The following is a 15,998-nucleotide window of genomic DNA, read 5'->3' as shown; positions in this document are numbered from 1 at the left end:
AAACAGTCATTCTAAAATTGACTCCATTGACTTGTAGTTAGTCCTAACTGTCCCATATATACTTGCATTATAGAAGTTTTGTGACAGACAAAAAAAAGACTTGATTTTATGCTGTGTTTTTATTAACGAAGGTCAAGGGGTATGTGTGTGTGTGTGTGTGTGTGTGTGTGTGTGTGTGTGTATGTGTGTGTGTGTTTGATCTTAACTCTGTCACCTTTGGCTCTTGCCCCTGCAGAGAAACACTCTTCCAGATATTCCAAAATCAGAGACTCTCACAGTGTGGAGATCTCTGCTTACTAACATATCAATGAGATTATTCTTGTGTGAGGCTTGTTTAATCTCTTCAATTAATGCAATAATAAATTTCCTGATTTTAGAAACTGAACTACATAAAAAAGATAAAAGGATCTCCTTACCCATCACAGATGACAGCCAGAAAGAACAGGTCTCAGATGGTAGGTACACTTACACTCAATTTTTTAAACTGCCCTTTTTATTCAAGGGTTAATAGTACATTGCAAAGAAAGAAATTTGATCACCCACCAACCATAAAGTGGGACTTAAGTCATCCTGTATTCACAAAATAGGATTATATTTAAAATCTGTTTAAGTCTTTGGAGAAAATTACCAGATAGTCACTGTGCACCTTCTATCTGCTGGTCACTGTGAGAAACACTGGGGGCACAATAAGGAAGTGATGGCCCCACTCACTGGGGAAAGAAGTCATGAGAATATGAAAAGGTAAATGCCAAGACACACAGTGAATTAAATGGCTTAATAAAACAAGGGAAGACAGGTCAAAAGGAAGGAAAGTACATAATAAGTAGTCTAAAAGCTCACATGAAAAGGAGAAAGCCTGTAGAGAGGAGAAAATGTAATTGTATCTTGAAATCTAGTTGGGACCTAAGATGGCTAAAGATCTAAAAATGGGCGTTTCTTCAGAAACTGAGCTAGTTCAGTCACAGAATATGAAAAATGTCTGGAGATCTTCTGTACAACAATGTGCATGTCTTCCGAATACAATGTCTTCCAGATGCATATAGGATGGATGAGGCTGGAAAGGTAGGTAGGGGACATCTGTTGTTTGGCTGAGTGGTTAGTTAGCAATATGACTGATGAATGCTGGATGATGGCACTGTTGATGAAAAGAGTCAAACTCTGTAAGATATTTTAAGAGATTTATTCCGAGCCGAATGTGAGTGACCATGGCCCATGACGGTCCTCAGGAGGTCCTGAGGACATATGTCCAAGGTAGTCAGGGTACAGCTCAGTTTTATATATTTTAGGAAGGCATGAGACATCAATCAAATACATTTAAGAAATACATTGGTTTCATTCAGAAAGGCGGGACAAGTCAAAGATGTAGGTGGGGCGCCTCCAGGCTATAGGTAAATTTAAACATTTTCTGGCAGACAATTAGTTGAGTTTGTCTAAAGACCTGGGATTGGTAGAAAGGAATGTTTAGGTTAAGATAAAGGATTGTGGAGATCGAGTTTTATTGTGCAGAGGAAGCTCTCAGATAGCAGACTTAGAGAGAGCAGGTTATAAATTGTTTCTTATGAGACTTTAAAGGGTGCCTGGCTCTTAGTTGATTATCTCCTGAATCTGGGGAGAAAGGAAGGAAAACAAAGGGGAGAGGAGATTCTCTATAGAATGTGGATTTTCCCACAAGAGATTTTGCAGGGCAGTTTCAAGGTCTGGCAAGGAAATATATTTTGGGGTAAAACATTTTGATTGTCTTCCTTGTCATGGCAGAGTCAGATTGGAAAGTAAGTCACGATATACAGGGTTAAATATCTGATGAGAATTTATGGTTTATAAGGCATGACTCTCAGACCCCTTAGAAAGGAATTTAGGTGGCCAGGCACAGTGGCTCACGCCTATAATTCCAGCACTTCTGGGAGGCCAAGGCAGACAGATCACCTGAGGTCGGAAGTTTGAGACCAACCTGATCAACATGGAGAAATCCCATCTCTATTAAAAATACAAAAAAATTAGCTGGGTGTGGCGGCACATGCCTGTAATCCCAGCTACCCGGGAGGCTGAGGCAGGAGAATCACTTGAACCAGGGAAGCGGAGGTTGTGGTGAGCCGAGATCACACCATTGCACTCCAGCCTGGGCAACAAGAGCAAAACTCTGTCTCAAAAAAAAAAAAAAGAAAGAAAAAAGAAAAGAAAGGAATTTGGGCAAGATAAAAAAAATCAGAGCTTAGTCCTCAGGACAAAGCACACAATAGATGGGGTCAGGCTTAGAGAATTAATCCAGCTGTAACATGAGCCCTGTAGGGGATTATCAACAGCCCAAATCACTGTCCTGACAAGCGTGGTGAACTCAGTCCCACCTAGACAGTGTCTCTCTAGATATCTGAGTGGCAGCACTATTATTGCATTGGCCCAATTGGTGTTAAGCACCACTTAAGATCTCAGGGCACCAAGGCCCTTGTCAGAACTGAGGAAAACTGTAAGATCTGTCACAAAGGAGATGGCAGCTTTCCGGGGTGGAGGAAGAGAAGCCAAATTGTAGAGTGTGTATTCCTGAGACTACTCGCATCAGAACAGTTTAAGTTGCTAATTACAGTTTTAGGTTCTTAGACCTCTACCTGAACAAAGCTTATGCAGATTAAAGAACTTTAGTTGTGATAAAAGAGAGAAAATGGGGTTGATTTAAGGTTGTTTTGCAGACCATTTGTTGAATAAGCATAGAATCAAATATAACCAATTACAGTGTTTTCCACATTTTGAGAAACATTTCCATATGCTTAGGTGGATTGTAAAAAACATACAGTGATTAATGAAATCAATTTAATCACTAGCATTTTTCTCACTGAAATAGAATGAAATTGATAAGAAAACAGTAAGGAGACCAGATTTTTTCTCCCAGTGAACTAGAATAGAATAGAAAGAAAAAGGCAAGTAGAAAAAACAAGAAAAGGGTAAGTAGGACTAGATTAGTGTATTAGTCAGGGTTCCCTAGAGAGGTAGCACTAATAGGATATATAAATATATATAATATATAATTATACATTATATATTTATAATTATATAATTTATAATTTATTATATATTATATATATATAAAGGGGAGTTTATTAAGTAATAACTTACATGATCAAAAGGTCCCACATTAGGCTGTCTGCAAGCTTGAGGAGCAAGGAGAGCCAGACCGAGTCTCAAAACTGAAGAACTTGGAGTCCAGTGTTTGAGGGCAGGAAGCATCCAGCATGGGAGAGAGATGTAGGCTGCGAGGCTGGGCAGTTCTCACCTTTTCACATTTTTCTTCCTGCTTTATATTTGCTGGCAGCTGATTAGATTGTGCCCACCAGATTAAGGGTGGGTCTGTCTTCCCTAGCCCACTGACTCAAATGTTAATCTCCTTTGGCAACACCCTCACAGACGCACCCAGGATGAATACTTCGCATCCTTCAATCCCGTCAAGTTGACACTCAGTATCAACCATCACAAATTCACCCCTTGTCAACTTAAACCCATACACATCTCCTGAGATCATACATAATCTTCAAATAAAGACAATAATAAGGTCATAATTATGCCTAACATAATACAACTATCCTTCACACAACTGGAAACGCACTAATTTCCAACCCAAATACTGTTACATAAAGTTAACAATACTTAAAATGGTAATATGAAGTCAATAAATCTTATTTCACATGATAAAACAAAAGGAAATGAAATGAAGATATTTTCTAAGTGTATACATGCACAAACATGTTTTTAACAAAAGGAGGAAACACTCATGACATTTACAGTCCTCATTTCTGCAGCTGCTCACATGGTTGTAGCTGGTATTAATGACTATCTTCTACTACACATTCTATATTCTCTTTGCCTTCAGCAAGCACCTCAGCAGGTCGTAGTTTTTTCCCTGGTGGAGCGACCCAAGCCTTCATTCCTGAGGGGTCTGGACCATTTGTAGTCCTGCCTGGATTGGGCTATTGTAGTTTCCCACTGGCCTTAATCACAGGGCATAGTAATACTAAGATAGGCCCTAATGAATCTCCTGTATTCCATGCATACTCTTCCTTACCTCCATTATGGAGTAGTAAACTGATTTCATCTTGATAGTCTGGGTCAGTCACCCCAGCTAACACTGTAACTCCTTTCTTAGCCTGTTGACTGAAAGGTAGGAGGAGCCCGAAGTGTCCAGGTGGCAATCTTAACTTCCAGTTTAATGGAATGGTTGTATCTCCTGGTGACAGTGTTCTTCCCTCTGGAACTAAGACCTCTAGGCCAGCAGAACATAATGTCACAGGAACAGGAAGCAAAAATGTTGCTAATGGATCACTAGAGGTGACAGTGAGTGGTGCCATTTCCACTTCCACCCCTTGATTCCTAGACCTGTGATTCCTGGCTATGGGAGAAACAGTATCATATATTGGACGCTGATTCAGATCATACACGGCCTTCTGGAGAACTTTGCCCCAGCCCTGCAAAGTATTGTCACCTAGTTGGCATTGTAACTGTGACTTCAAAAGGCCATTCCACCGTTCTATCAATCCAGCTGCTTCAGGATGATGGAGAACATGGTAAGGCCAGCGAATTGCATGAGCCTGAACACACTGCCCCACTTCTTTAGCTGTAAAGTGAGTGCCTTGGTCAGAGGCAATGCTGTGTGGAATACCATGCCAGTGGATAAGGCTTTCCATTAGTCCATGGATGGTAGTCATGGCAGAAGCATTGTGTGTAGGATAGGCAAACCTATATTTGGTGTAAGCATCTATTCCAGTGAGGACAAACCTCTGCCCTTTCCATGAAGGAAGAGGTCCAGTATAATCAACCTGCCACCAGGTAGCTGGCTGATCACCCCGAGGAATGGTGCCATATCGAGGGCTCAGTGTTGGTCTCTGCTGCTGGCAAATGGGGCATTCAGCAGTGGCTGTAGCCACATCAGCCTTGGTGAGTGGAAGTCCATGTTGCTGAGCCCATGCGTAACCTCCATCCCTGCCACCATGGCCGCTTTGTTCATGGGCCCATCGGGCAATGACAGAAGTGGCTGGGGAAGAAGGCTCAGTGGTGTCCACAGAACAGGTCATCCTATCCACTTGATTATCAAAATACTCCTCTGCTGAGGTCACCCGTTGGTGAGCACTCACATAGGATGCAAATATCTTCAGTTTTTGACCATTCAGAGAGGTCCATCCACATACCTCTTCCCAAATTTCTTTATCACCAATTTTCCAGTCATGCTTTTTCCAAGTCCCTGACCATCCAGCTAAACCACTGGCTACAGCCCATGAATCAGTATATAATTGCACATCTAGCTATTTTTCCTTCCATGCAAAGTGCACGTTACACTGCTCGAAGTTCTGCCCACTGGGAAGATTTCCCTTCACCGCTGTCCTTCAGGGATGTCCTGAAAAGGGGCTGTAGTGCTGCAGCTGTCCACTTTCGGGTGGTGCCTGCATCTCGTGCAGAACCGTCTGTGAACCAGGCCCTAGTCTTCTCTTCCTCTGTCACCTGATCATAGGGAACTCCCCATGAGGCCATCAGTGCAGGCTGGGGAAGAGAAGGCAGGGTGGCAGGAGTGGAGACCATGGGCATTTGAGCCACTTCCTCGTGGAACATACTTATGCCTCCAGGACATACTTGAGCCCAATCACATATATACCACTTCCATTTGATGATGGAATGCTGCTGAGCATGACCCACTTTATTGCTAGATGAGTCAGAAAGCACCCAGTTCACGACAGGCAGTTCAGGTCACATGGTGACTTGATGACCCATAGTCAAATGTTCAGTTTCCACCAAAGCCCAGTAACAGGCCAAGAGCTGTCTCTCAAAGGGACAATAGTTATCTGCAGAAGATGGCAGAGCCTTGCTCCAAAATCCTAGAGGCCTCTACTGTGATTCACCTATGGGGGCCTGCCAAAGGCTCCAGACAGCATCCCTATCTATCACTGACATCTCAAGCACCATTGGATCTGCTGGGTCATATGGCCCAAGTGGCAGAGCAGCTTGCACAGCAGCCTGGATCTGTTGCAGAGCCGTCTCCTGTTCTGGACCCCACTCAAAACTGGCAGCCAGCCTTTCAGGTCACTCAATAAATGAGTGGAAGTAACACACCCAAATGAGGAATGTGTTGCCTCCAAAATCCAAATAGGACCACTGGGCATTATGCCTCTTTCTTGTTTGTAGGAGGGGCCTAATGCAGCAACTTATCCTTCACCTTAGAAGGAATATCTCCATAGACCCCACACCACTGGACCCCTAGAAATTTTACTGAAGTAGAAGGTCCCTGAATTTTAGTCAAATTTATTTCTTATCTTCCGGCATGTAAATGTCTCACCAATAAGTCCAGTGTGTTTGCTACTTCTTGCTCAATGGATCTAGTCAGCATAATGTCATCAGTGTAATGAACCAGTGCGATATCTTGTGGAAGTGAAAAGTGATCAAGGTCGCTCCGAATAAGATTATGACACAAAGCCTGGGAGTTGATATACTCCTGAGGTAGGACAGTAAAGGTACATTGCTGGCCTTGTCAACTGAAGGCAAATTGCTTCTGGTGGGCCTTATGGACAGGAATGGAGAAAAAGGCATTTTTTGAGTCAATGGCTGCATACCAGATACCAGGAGATGTGTTAATTTGCTCAAGCAATGAGCATCTAGTACAGGCAGCTGCAACTGGAGTTACCACTTAGTTAAGCTTACGATAATCTACCGTCATTCTCCAAGATCCATCTGTCTTCTGCACAGGCCAAATGGTAGAGTTGAACGCGGATGTGGTGGGAATGACCACCCCTGCATCTTTCAAGTCCTTGATAGTGGCACTAATCTCTGCGATCCCTCTAGAGATATGTTATTGTTTTTGATATACTATTTTTCCAGGTAGAGGCAGCCCTGATGGCTTCCATTTGGCCTTTTCCATCATAATAGCCCTCACCCTACCAGTCAGGGAGCCAATGTGGGGTTTCTGCCAGCTGCTAAGTATGTCTATGCCAATTATGCATTCCAGCACTGGGGAAATGACCACAGGATGAGTCCAGGGACCCACTGGACCCTCTGTAAGTCAGACCTGAGCTGAAATTCCATGAATTACCTGACCTCCATAAGCCCCTACTTTAACTGGAAGACCACAATTATGTTTTGGATCCCCTGGAATCAATGTCAGCTCAGAGCCAGTGTCCAGTAGTCCTTGAAATGTCTGATTATATCCCTTTCCCTATTGCACAGTTACTCTGGTAAATGGTCAGAGGTCTCCTTGGGGAAAGATGGGAGAAAGATTCACTGCATAAATTGTCAGTAATGTAGTGGGGTCCTCCCTCAAGGGGGCTCGGTCTCCCCTTCATTCAAAGGGTTCAGGGTCTGTAAACTGGCTCAAATCTGGAAATTGATTGAGGGGCCATGATTCTCTGTTTTATAATTCAAATGAGTCTTTTATCTATTCAGCCTAGAAGTTTTCTCCATATATAAATTAAGTAGGAATGCAGTAGGCTTCCTGTCAATTTCACTTCTAGGAACACCATGATTAATTAGCCAATGCCAGAGCTCTACACAAGTCAGACTATTCTGATTGCTGCTTTGTCTCTGCTGTCCATTATGACAGTTATACCCACCCCACCTTTTTTTTTTTTCTTTTGAGATGGAGTCTGGCTCTGTTGCCCAGGCTGGAATGCAGTGGCATGATTTCAGCTCACTGCAAGCTCCGCCTCCCAGGTTCACGCCATTCTCCGGCCTCAGCCTACCAAGTAGCTGGGACTACAGGTGCCTGCCACCATGCCCAGCTAATGTTTTGTATTTTTAGTAGAGACAGGGTTTCACCATGTTAGCCAGGCTGGTCACAATCTCCTGACCTTGTGATCCACCCACCTCGGACTCCCAAAGTGCTGGGATTACAGGTGTGAGCCACCACGCCTGGCCCCACCTTGCCTTTGACGGTTAGTTAAGTGCCACAACTTGGCCCCTGCCACGTTGGGATCCAGTTATTCCCAATGTATTTAAGTTTTGTAGTTGAGTGACTATGGTTCCCACTGTTAGATCTGACATACAGAGTAGAGCAATTATGGGGCTCTTCAAAGATGCAGGTGCTACCCTCACAAATCTATTTCACAAGGCATTGGTCAAGGGTATATCTTCTGTACCCTCCCAGCTGGGATGACTAGGTCTAAAGTGACTAATCCACTCCACCATGCCAATCTCCCTAAGCCTTTGGATCCCTTCCATTAAACCAAGGGAGATCAGGCATTTCCATCTCACTCACAGTGGGCCATCTTTTAATCCATATTTCAGCTAACCAAGCAAATAAACTACTAGAACCTTTTTTAACTTCCTGAGCTGCAACATTAAATGCAGAGTCCCTACTTAGTGGTCCCAAGTCAATAAATTCAGCCTGATCCAACTCTATGTTCCTTCCACTATTATCCCATACCCTTAATATCCATTCCCATGCCTGTTCTCCAGATTTCTGTTTATATAAATTAGAGACATCAACTGGGCGCAGTGGCTCACGCCTGTAATCCCAGCACTTTGGGAGGCCGAGGCAGGCGGATCACAAGGTCAGGAGATCGAGACCATCCTGGCTAACATGGTGAAACCCTGTCTCTACTAAAAATACAAAAAAAAAAAAAAAAATTAACTGGGCTTGGTGGCAGGCACCTGTAGTCCCAGCTACTCAGGAGGCTGAGACAGGAGAATGGCGTGAACCCAGAAGGCGGAGCTTGCTGCACTCCAGCCTGGAAAAAAAAAAAAAAAAAATTAGAGACATCAAGCAGCTCTTTTTGAGTGTAGCACACTTCTTCATGGGTCATACTCTCAATCTCACCTCTAGAGGCCCACTGAGACTTTAGTCAAGTTATAGGTCTAGAAGCAAACAAGGGTGTTAGGGGTGGCTCCTGAGGAGAATCAACATTATCTTGCCTGGCAACTGCCTCAGGGGAGGCCATCACTCTTGCCTCAGGAAGCACAGGGTTTATCTCCTCAGACAAAGGTGGAAAGACTGATGACAGCATGGGTCGGGGAGGGGATGTTGCTGCTACTGGTATGGGGAAGCTGTTCCTTCCGGCAAAAAAGTTCATCAGAGTTTACAAACTCAGTATCCCCAGCTTCATCAGGGTTCTCCCACATGTCTCCTTCCCAAGTTGCAGGGTCCCATTCTTTTCCAATTAATGCCCTCATTTTAACAGGAGACAATTGGCAAGGCTGTGCATGCACCTTTCACTGCACCTTTCAGCCACTCACATGATAAGAGCTTGTGTCTGTTTTTCCACAATTTCAGCTATTTCTCTACAGGAGATAAGACTCACTTAGGGCAATCTTTGCAGATTTGAGGCTCAGTATCTGCTTCTGTAGCCAGGAGACAGAATCTCTGAGTTCATCATTTTCTTTCATCACTTTGTCTACTGAACTTAGGAGCAACTAACCAGCTTCATTATGTTCCCTTGTTCACCACATATGGTCAAAGGTATTATGTATAGAGTCATTAAACTCCCTGCCTCTCATGAGCAGTGAATCAGGAGTGTCAAATGCATTTATTTTGTGTAACTCGTTAAACAGTTCATGCCAAGGACTATCACTGTTCTCCATACTATTAGAAGTAGAGTCCTTAGCATTTGGGGGTCTAATCATACTAACCAGCCAACTCCAGAAACTCAAAAACCAACAAAAGAACTCCATTCTTAATATTCTGTTTCTCTAGAACCACTCCTGGTACCAAAATCTATATAGTCAAGGTTCCCTAGAGGGACAGAACTAATAGGATACATCTGTATAAATAAAGGGGACTTTGTTAAGTATTAACTTACATGATCACAAGGTCCCACAATAGGCTGTCTGCAAGCTTGAGGAGCAAGGAGAGCCAGTCCACATCTCAAAACTGAAAAACTTGGAGTCCAATGTTTGAGGGCAGGAAGCATCTAGCATGGGAGAAAAATGAAGGCTGGGAGGCTGGGCAGTTCTCACGTTTTCACATTTTTCTTCCTGCTTTATATTTGCTGACAGGTGATTAGATTGTGCCCACCAGATTAAGGGTGGGTCTGTCTTCCCCAGCCCACTGACTCAAATGTTAATCTCCTTTGGCAGCACCCTCACAGACACACCCAGGATCAATACTTTGCATCCTTCAATCCAATCAAGTTGGCACTCAGTATTAACCATCACAATTAGAAAAGGATAAGTATTATTTCATGTAATTTTGTTTCATTAATATGTACACAAATGTGCACACTGGACTATAATGTAAAATACATCTTTTATTGTGGGTCATAGTCACTGAAGTTTGAAAAACATTGACTTAGAACATCTCATGACCTAGTCAGGTTGTTGGTTATATTCTAAATCCAGCATGTTTAATTTAATTTTGATTTCAGAACATAAAGATCTAGTCCCTCATGAAGAAAAAAATCCAGTTATGTCAGACGGTAAGTCAGTGGGGTTATAAACAGTGTCTATATTGCTAATAATCACGACTCATATTGTCCAGTTGTTAGGGAATAATGTTATGGCCTAGCAACCAAAGCAAGTCTTAAATAACTTCATATGCTTCACAGACACTTTGAAATGGGCACAAAAATGTCAACTTTTTTTTTTTAATCACTCAAACTGCTTCCTTGTCATATTCACCTCAAACTCTCCCAAAATACTCTAACTTCAGCGCCAGTCCCTTGTGTCTGTTGCTTCTCACCTTTCCCTTTTCTTCTCAATTCTTTATTATCAAGCCCAAATAACCAATATGGCAAGACAGCATCTTTCTCAGAAGATAGGTGAGAGGAAGAGACTGAGAAGGCCAAGTTAGAATTCTCCTTAACAGCGAAAATCTGGGAATTTTTGTCTCATTATGTGTATATATATATCTCATCATATATATAATTTATAATGTATTACATAAATACACACACACACATATGCTGTTGACCCATGAACAGCATGAGTTTGAACTGTGCAGGTCCACTTATTACGCAGATTTTCTTCCACCTCTGCCATCCCTAAGACAGCAAGACCAACGCCTCCTCTTTCCTCCTACTCCTCCCCAGCCTTGTCAACATAAAGAAAATGAGGATGAAGAACCTTATCATGATCTATTTCCACTTAATGAATAGTAAATATATTTTCTCTTCCTTATGATTTTCTTAATAACATTTTCTTTTCTCTAGCTTTTATTGTTAGAATGCAGTATATGATACATATAACATACAAAATATATGTTAATCAACTGTTTTGTTATTGGCAAGACTTCTGGTCAACAGTGGGCTATTAGTTAAGTTTTGGGGGGAGTCAAAAGTTGTATGTAGATAATTGATGACACAGAGGAATGGTGTCCCTAATCTCCACATTGTTCAAGGGTCAAGTGTATACATATAATGTGAGTGCTTGCACATATTTATGTAGAGGACTGTATTTTTTCTAAAGCTTCCTGTACAAACTGTATATCCAAAAAATAATAATTTAGTCTGTTTCCATTTTTACAACTTCACCTGAAACTGTCTATTTAGAAGGAAGCTAGCAATCATTGAGAAGTTGCCTAGTGGTTTATGGGGGCCAGGGAAGGAGGCTTCATAGGGATGTTGGTAGAAAGATGCTATACTGAGCAGTTGACTGAACATCTGCTTGTTCATATTGTCCACTCAGAACATGGATAAGTCATCATCATGGTTGAGACTTTATATAACAGTGGTCTAGCATCTTGTAACTCCTAGGAGAGCAATGCATTCAGAGAAACTTCAGAGTGGAAGGAACAAGATAGAAGAAAATGAAAATAACTGCAAAAATTATTGTGCTTTACATAGTAAAAACTATTCCTTTAACTCTATTTGCTGCAGCAGATTTTCTAAATCAGATTCCTCAAACCACCTTTGAAAAGCCACAGAGTCTTGAGTTCCTAAATGGTAGGTGGTAGACAAAACATTAACTAATATTTTCTTGTTCTACAAGTGGAACTGGGTAGTAGAGGATCAAGTTTCCTTGCAATACTATTCTTGTCAAACCCTCCCCACTTCCCACATTCCCCAAGGACCCAGCCTTGGTTGCTTACTCTCCTGGATCCTAGCTTCCTACTGTTTTTTTTTTTTTTTTTTTTTTTTTTTTTTAAAGACAGGGTCTGCTCTGTTGCCCAGGCTGAAGTGCAGTGGTACAGTCACAGCTCACTGCAACCTCAGCCTCCTAGACTTGTGATCCTCTCAACTCAGCCCCTCAGGTAATTGGGACCACAGGCATGCACCACCACACCCAACTAATTTTTTTTTGTAGATCTAGGGTATCACAGTGTTGCCCAGGCTGGTCTTAAACTCCTGGACCCAAGTGACCATCCACTTTGGCCTTCTAAAGTGCTAGAATTACAGGCATGAGCCACCTGCCTGGCCTGCTTCCCACTTTTGCAACCAAACCTTTGAGAACCTAATCCTTCCCTCAAGATGAATAAGTAAGGAAATTGACACAAGGAATCTGCATGTCCAGAGTTCCCAAGTATATAACTGAGTTGAAAACAAAGCTGATGTAGGTTTCTTTGTGGTTGACCAGTCAGGATATTCACCTAAGCCCCCACCCTTTTATTTAAATGTCCAATAAAATGAACAAAATCTCATGCACCTTTCATTCTGAAATGTATGGTATGATGGACTTAAGAATGGGGCTAATCGGGAGAATTAGAATTGGTGCATAGAGGAGCAGCAAAGCCAAGAGCAGAAATGGAGCTGACAACATAGCTGCATACACGATTTGGAATGAAAAGCAAGGTGCCAGGAGAGAGCACATAAAATAGCTTGTGGCCAGGGAAGAGGCCACAGTTAGTTTTGCTATATGAAAATACCTAGCTATGATCTCGTGGCTTTATTTCCCCATAGAATCACTCTCACGCATGCACTTTCTCAGCTATTGAATCATGAATACAGGAATCCAGCAAACAAAAAAGCTAATAAAAACATATGCTACTAACATGTTTTGGAAATAGTTATATATTTTCATTTCTTTTCCTTTTACAGGCTTTGAAGGCAAAACTGTGGAATCCTAACAGATCAAATTGGATGAAATACATAATTACTTGGTAGCATAATAAATATAGAAAGAATTTACATAAATGTCTATATTGAAGGAAGAATAATTTGAAAGATTTATGTCAGTCTTAGATAATACCATGCAAGGCAATTAAATCACTGTGACAACATAAAGGTCAGAGTTCAGTTATTTTGTGTTACTTGTATCCACTCATGTTTGTTTAATAATAATTGCATTTTCTCAGAAATATTTTGGTGTCAAATGCTATCTTTTATACTACATTAAAATAGAGTTGTCAGTCATTGCATCTGCCCATACATCTTCTGAGAGAACCTGCTTCCTTCCACCAGCCATACCTAAGACCTGCACCTAAGTGACCATGTTTGCTCAAATGTCCTCACCACCTTGGTCTCAACTAATTAAGCCAAACAGATGTACCTCACTCAAGGATAACCAATCATATTTTCTCTCTCTCTCAAAAAAAAAAAATTGAACTGAGACCAATGAGTAAGTTGGTGACTGGGTCAGGTTGATGGTAGTGAACTATGTGCCTGTGAGCTCTTCAGAGCTAGATTGGGTTCACCACCTTCATAAGACCTACCTCTGTACCATTTTTCCCTGGATGTGCTTTGTTTAAGTGTCTGTATAATAAATCACACTTTTTTAAAGCTCAGATTGAATAGGTTTCTGCTCCTTGACAACAGATATGGCCTGAATAAAATGAATTTTGAAAGAAAAGCATAATATTTTTACTATATAATTGCATGGTTTAAGTAAAAATTACAGTCTTTTATTAAAGCAGTAATAGCCAAACCAGTATGCTCAGATATTTTCCAGCTAATAAGACCCTTTACAAATGCCAATTAGGAACTTTTGAAAGCCCAGGAGTCATGTGAAAAGCTGCTGATATCTGTGCTTTCTCTGTATGCTTAATAACTCTTAAGATATGAATCATATTCTGAAAATTCAGGGAAATTGCAGATGCATCTTCTGCATTGCTTCTGCACCATTATAATGCAATGGGTAGTTTCAAACCCATTACTGACTTTTGCTTGTTTCCAAAGTCAGCACTTCATGTGATGTTATTGTGAAGAAAGCTTGATATCTGTGTTAAGGACATTGATTTTGTGCCCTAATCCTACCAATACCATTGCCTGACTTTGTGGGGTCCTCAACCCAAGGAATGTGACCACAGAGAACAATACCTGGATGGAAAATCAAATGGCGCTTCTCACAGAGCTAAGCACATGGCGATTTTGCCCCTCAACATGCAGGGCTTCTTATGAGAAAACTAAGCAAGATTGGAAACCGTGATTCAGACCAAGAAGCCTAAGCTAAACTTCCTGCTCCATATCCCTTGAATCAGTCATGTGACTCACTTGTTACCCATAACCAGATAGAAAGGCTGGAACAAAGAACACAACCACGAACACATCATCTTTCAATGTAGTGGCCTGCCTCTTAGTGATTTTCTTCCCATGAGTGCCAAGTTGTGAACAATGAGATAATGAGCTTCTTCTCCAATTGGTGGACATCTAGGAGAGGGCTAGAGGAGATCTAGACAGAGTTTTGTCCCTTTTTGGGACATACTCATCCCCATCCCCAGAAGTCTGTACTTCCAGCATGAATATGAACTGCCATATGTTTGGACCACCATAGGATGACAAGAATGCTCTAGAATAGACTCCTATAGGAGAGTAGAATGGATTGATTTTAATCACCATATCTACTACCACACATTTGTCCCAAATTAATATATGGAATTACACTGGGAGGAAAGTGTTAAGTGTTTGCTATTTATTTAGAAATAATAATGATGCCACTTCAAAAATATTTTTCAGGGTGATCTGGTTTGACTCTGTGTCTCTACCCAAATTTCATCTTGTAGCTCCCATAATTCCCATGTGTTGTGGGAGGGATCCGGTGGGAGATAATGGAATCATGGGGGCGGGTCTTTCATGCTGTTCTCATGATAGTGAATAAGTCTCACAAGATCTGATGGCTTTAAAAATGAGTTTGCCTGCCCAACCTCTCTCTTTGCCTGCCGCCATCCACATAAGATGTGACTTGTTCCTCCTTGCTATCCACTATGATTGAGAGGCCTCCCCACCCTGTGGAACTGTGAGTTCAATTAAACCTCTTTCTTTTGTAAATTGCCCAACCTCGGGTATGTCTTTGTCAGGAACATGAAAATGGACTAATACATGGGGCACAGGGAGTTTTTTTTGTTTTTTTTGTGTGTTTTTTATGTTGTTGTTTTTTTTTGACTGATGCACTAGTTCTTATGGTAGCCTGTTATATATAATAGGCCAACTTGGGAAATCTCAAGTCTGATTTTCCCGTTAAAAGTAACTTTAATGTGAGGTTATTGTAAGTAGTTTCTCTATGTTGTTAAAGCTATCATGGTAAAGCCATGAGGGAGGAATATTCTGTAGAAAAATTAGAGTATTGTTTGGAGAAAGGCATTATGTGTATAAAGTAATTAATTGGTCACTGAAATATGAGTTAAGCATCTATAAATCTTTGTAGCTATAGCAAGCACTATTAGTTGCCCTCCTTACAGCCCGGCTTCATTCTCGTGACCAACAGAAGTCTGATTTTGTTGGGATGGCTGATGGGCCCAATAAATGGTGAGATCTAATTTAGTCCCATTTGCCAGTGATTGGTCTAGGGGTAGGCATACGGCCCAATTTTGGACACTGATAGATAAGTGTTCTGGAGGTCTGCATGAGAGAGAGAGAATAAATGGTATGCAAGGAGAAAGCACTTTGGCTCCCACCTACTTCCTTCCTGCTTAAATGCTGTCCTACTGAGATATAATGCTCACAGCTTCAGCAACCATTTTGTAGCCATGAGAAGAGACATCACCAGCATAGGAGGGTAGCAGTAAAGAAAGACAGAAAAAGCCTGGCGCCTAATCCTGAGGCCTTGATGACTTCAAAGAGCCTCTGAACCAACCCTGGATCAACTCCAGAACTTCTGTCTAACAAACAATAAATAACACTAGGTTTTAAGTCCATGTTAATGATGGGTTCTATTACTTATAGACAATGGCT

At 41.6% G+C, this 15,998-nt stretch overlaps 1 protein-coding gene across 1 annotated transcript in view; it reads left to right on the top strand.

The window, feature by feature from the left end:
• Positions 1-13,680, top strand: part of MDH1B (malate dehydrogenase 1B, NAD (soluble)) — a 39,751-nt gene extending 26,071 nt beyond the window's left edge. Inside the window, exons 10-12 of the mRNA XM_011993880.1 lie at positions 10,323-10,373; positions 11,772-11,837; positions 12,930-13,680. Of these exons, the coding sequence (XP_011849270.1) occupies positions 10,323-10,373; positions 11,772-11,837; positions 12,930-12,958 (146 nt within the window). The 3' untranslated portion in view covers positions 12,959-13,680. The remainder of the gene's footprint in view (positions 1-10,322; positions 10,374-11,771; positions 11,838-12,929) is intronic.
• Positions 13,681-15,998: the final 2,318 nt, after the last annotated feature.

Source organism: Mandrillus leucophaeus, unplaced genomic scaffold, assembly GCF_000951045.1.
Source record: "Mandrillus leucophaeus isolate KB7577 unplaced genomic scaffold, Mleu.le_1.0 Scaffold436, whole genome shotgun sequence".
In the NCBI taxonomy this organism is placed as follows: Eukaryota; Metazoa; Chordata; class Mammalia; order Primates; family Cercopithecidae; genus Mandrillus; species Mandrillus leucophaeus.
The sequence above is the reverse complement of the archived record's forward strand: the minus strand, read 5'-3'. Positions and strand labels throughout refer to the sequence as shown.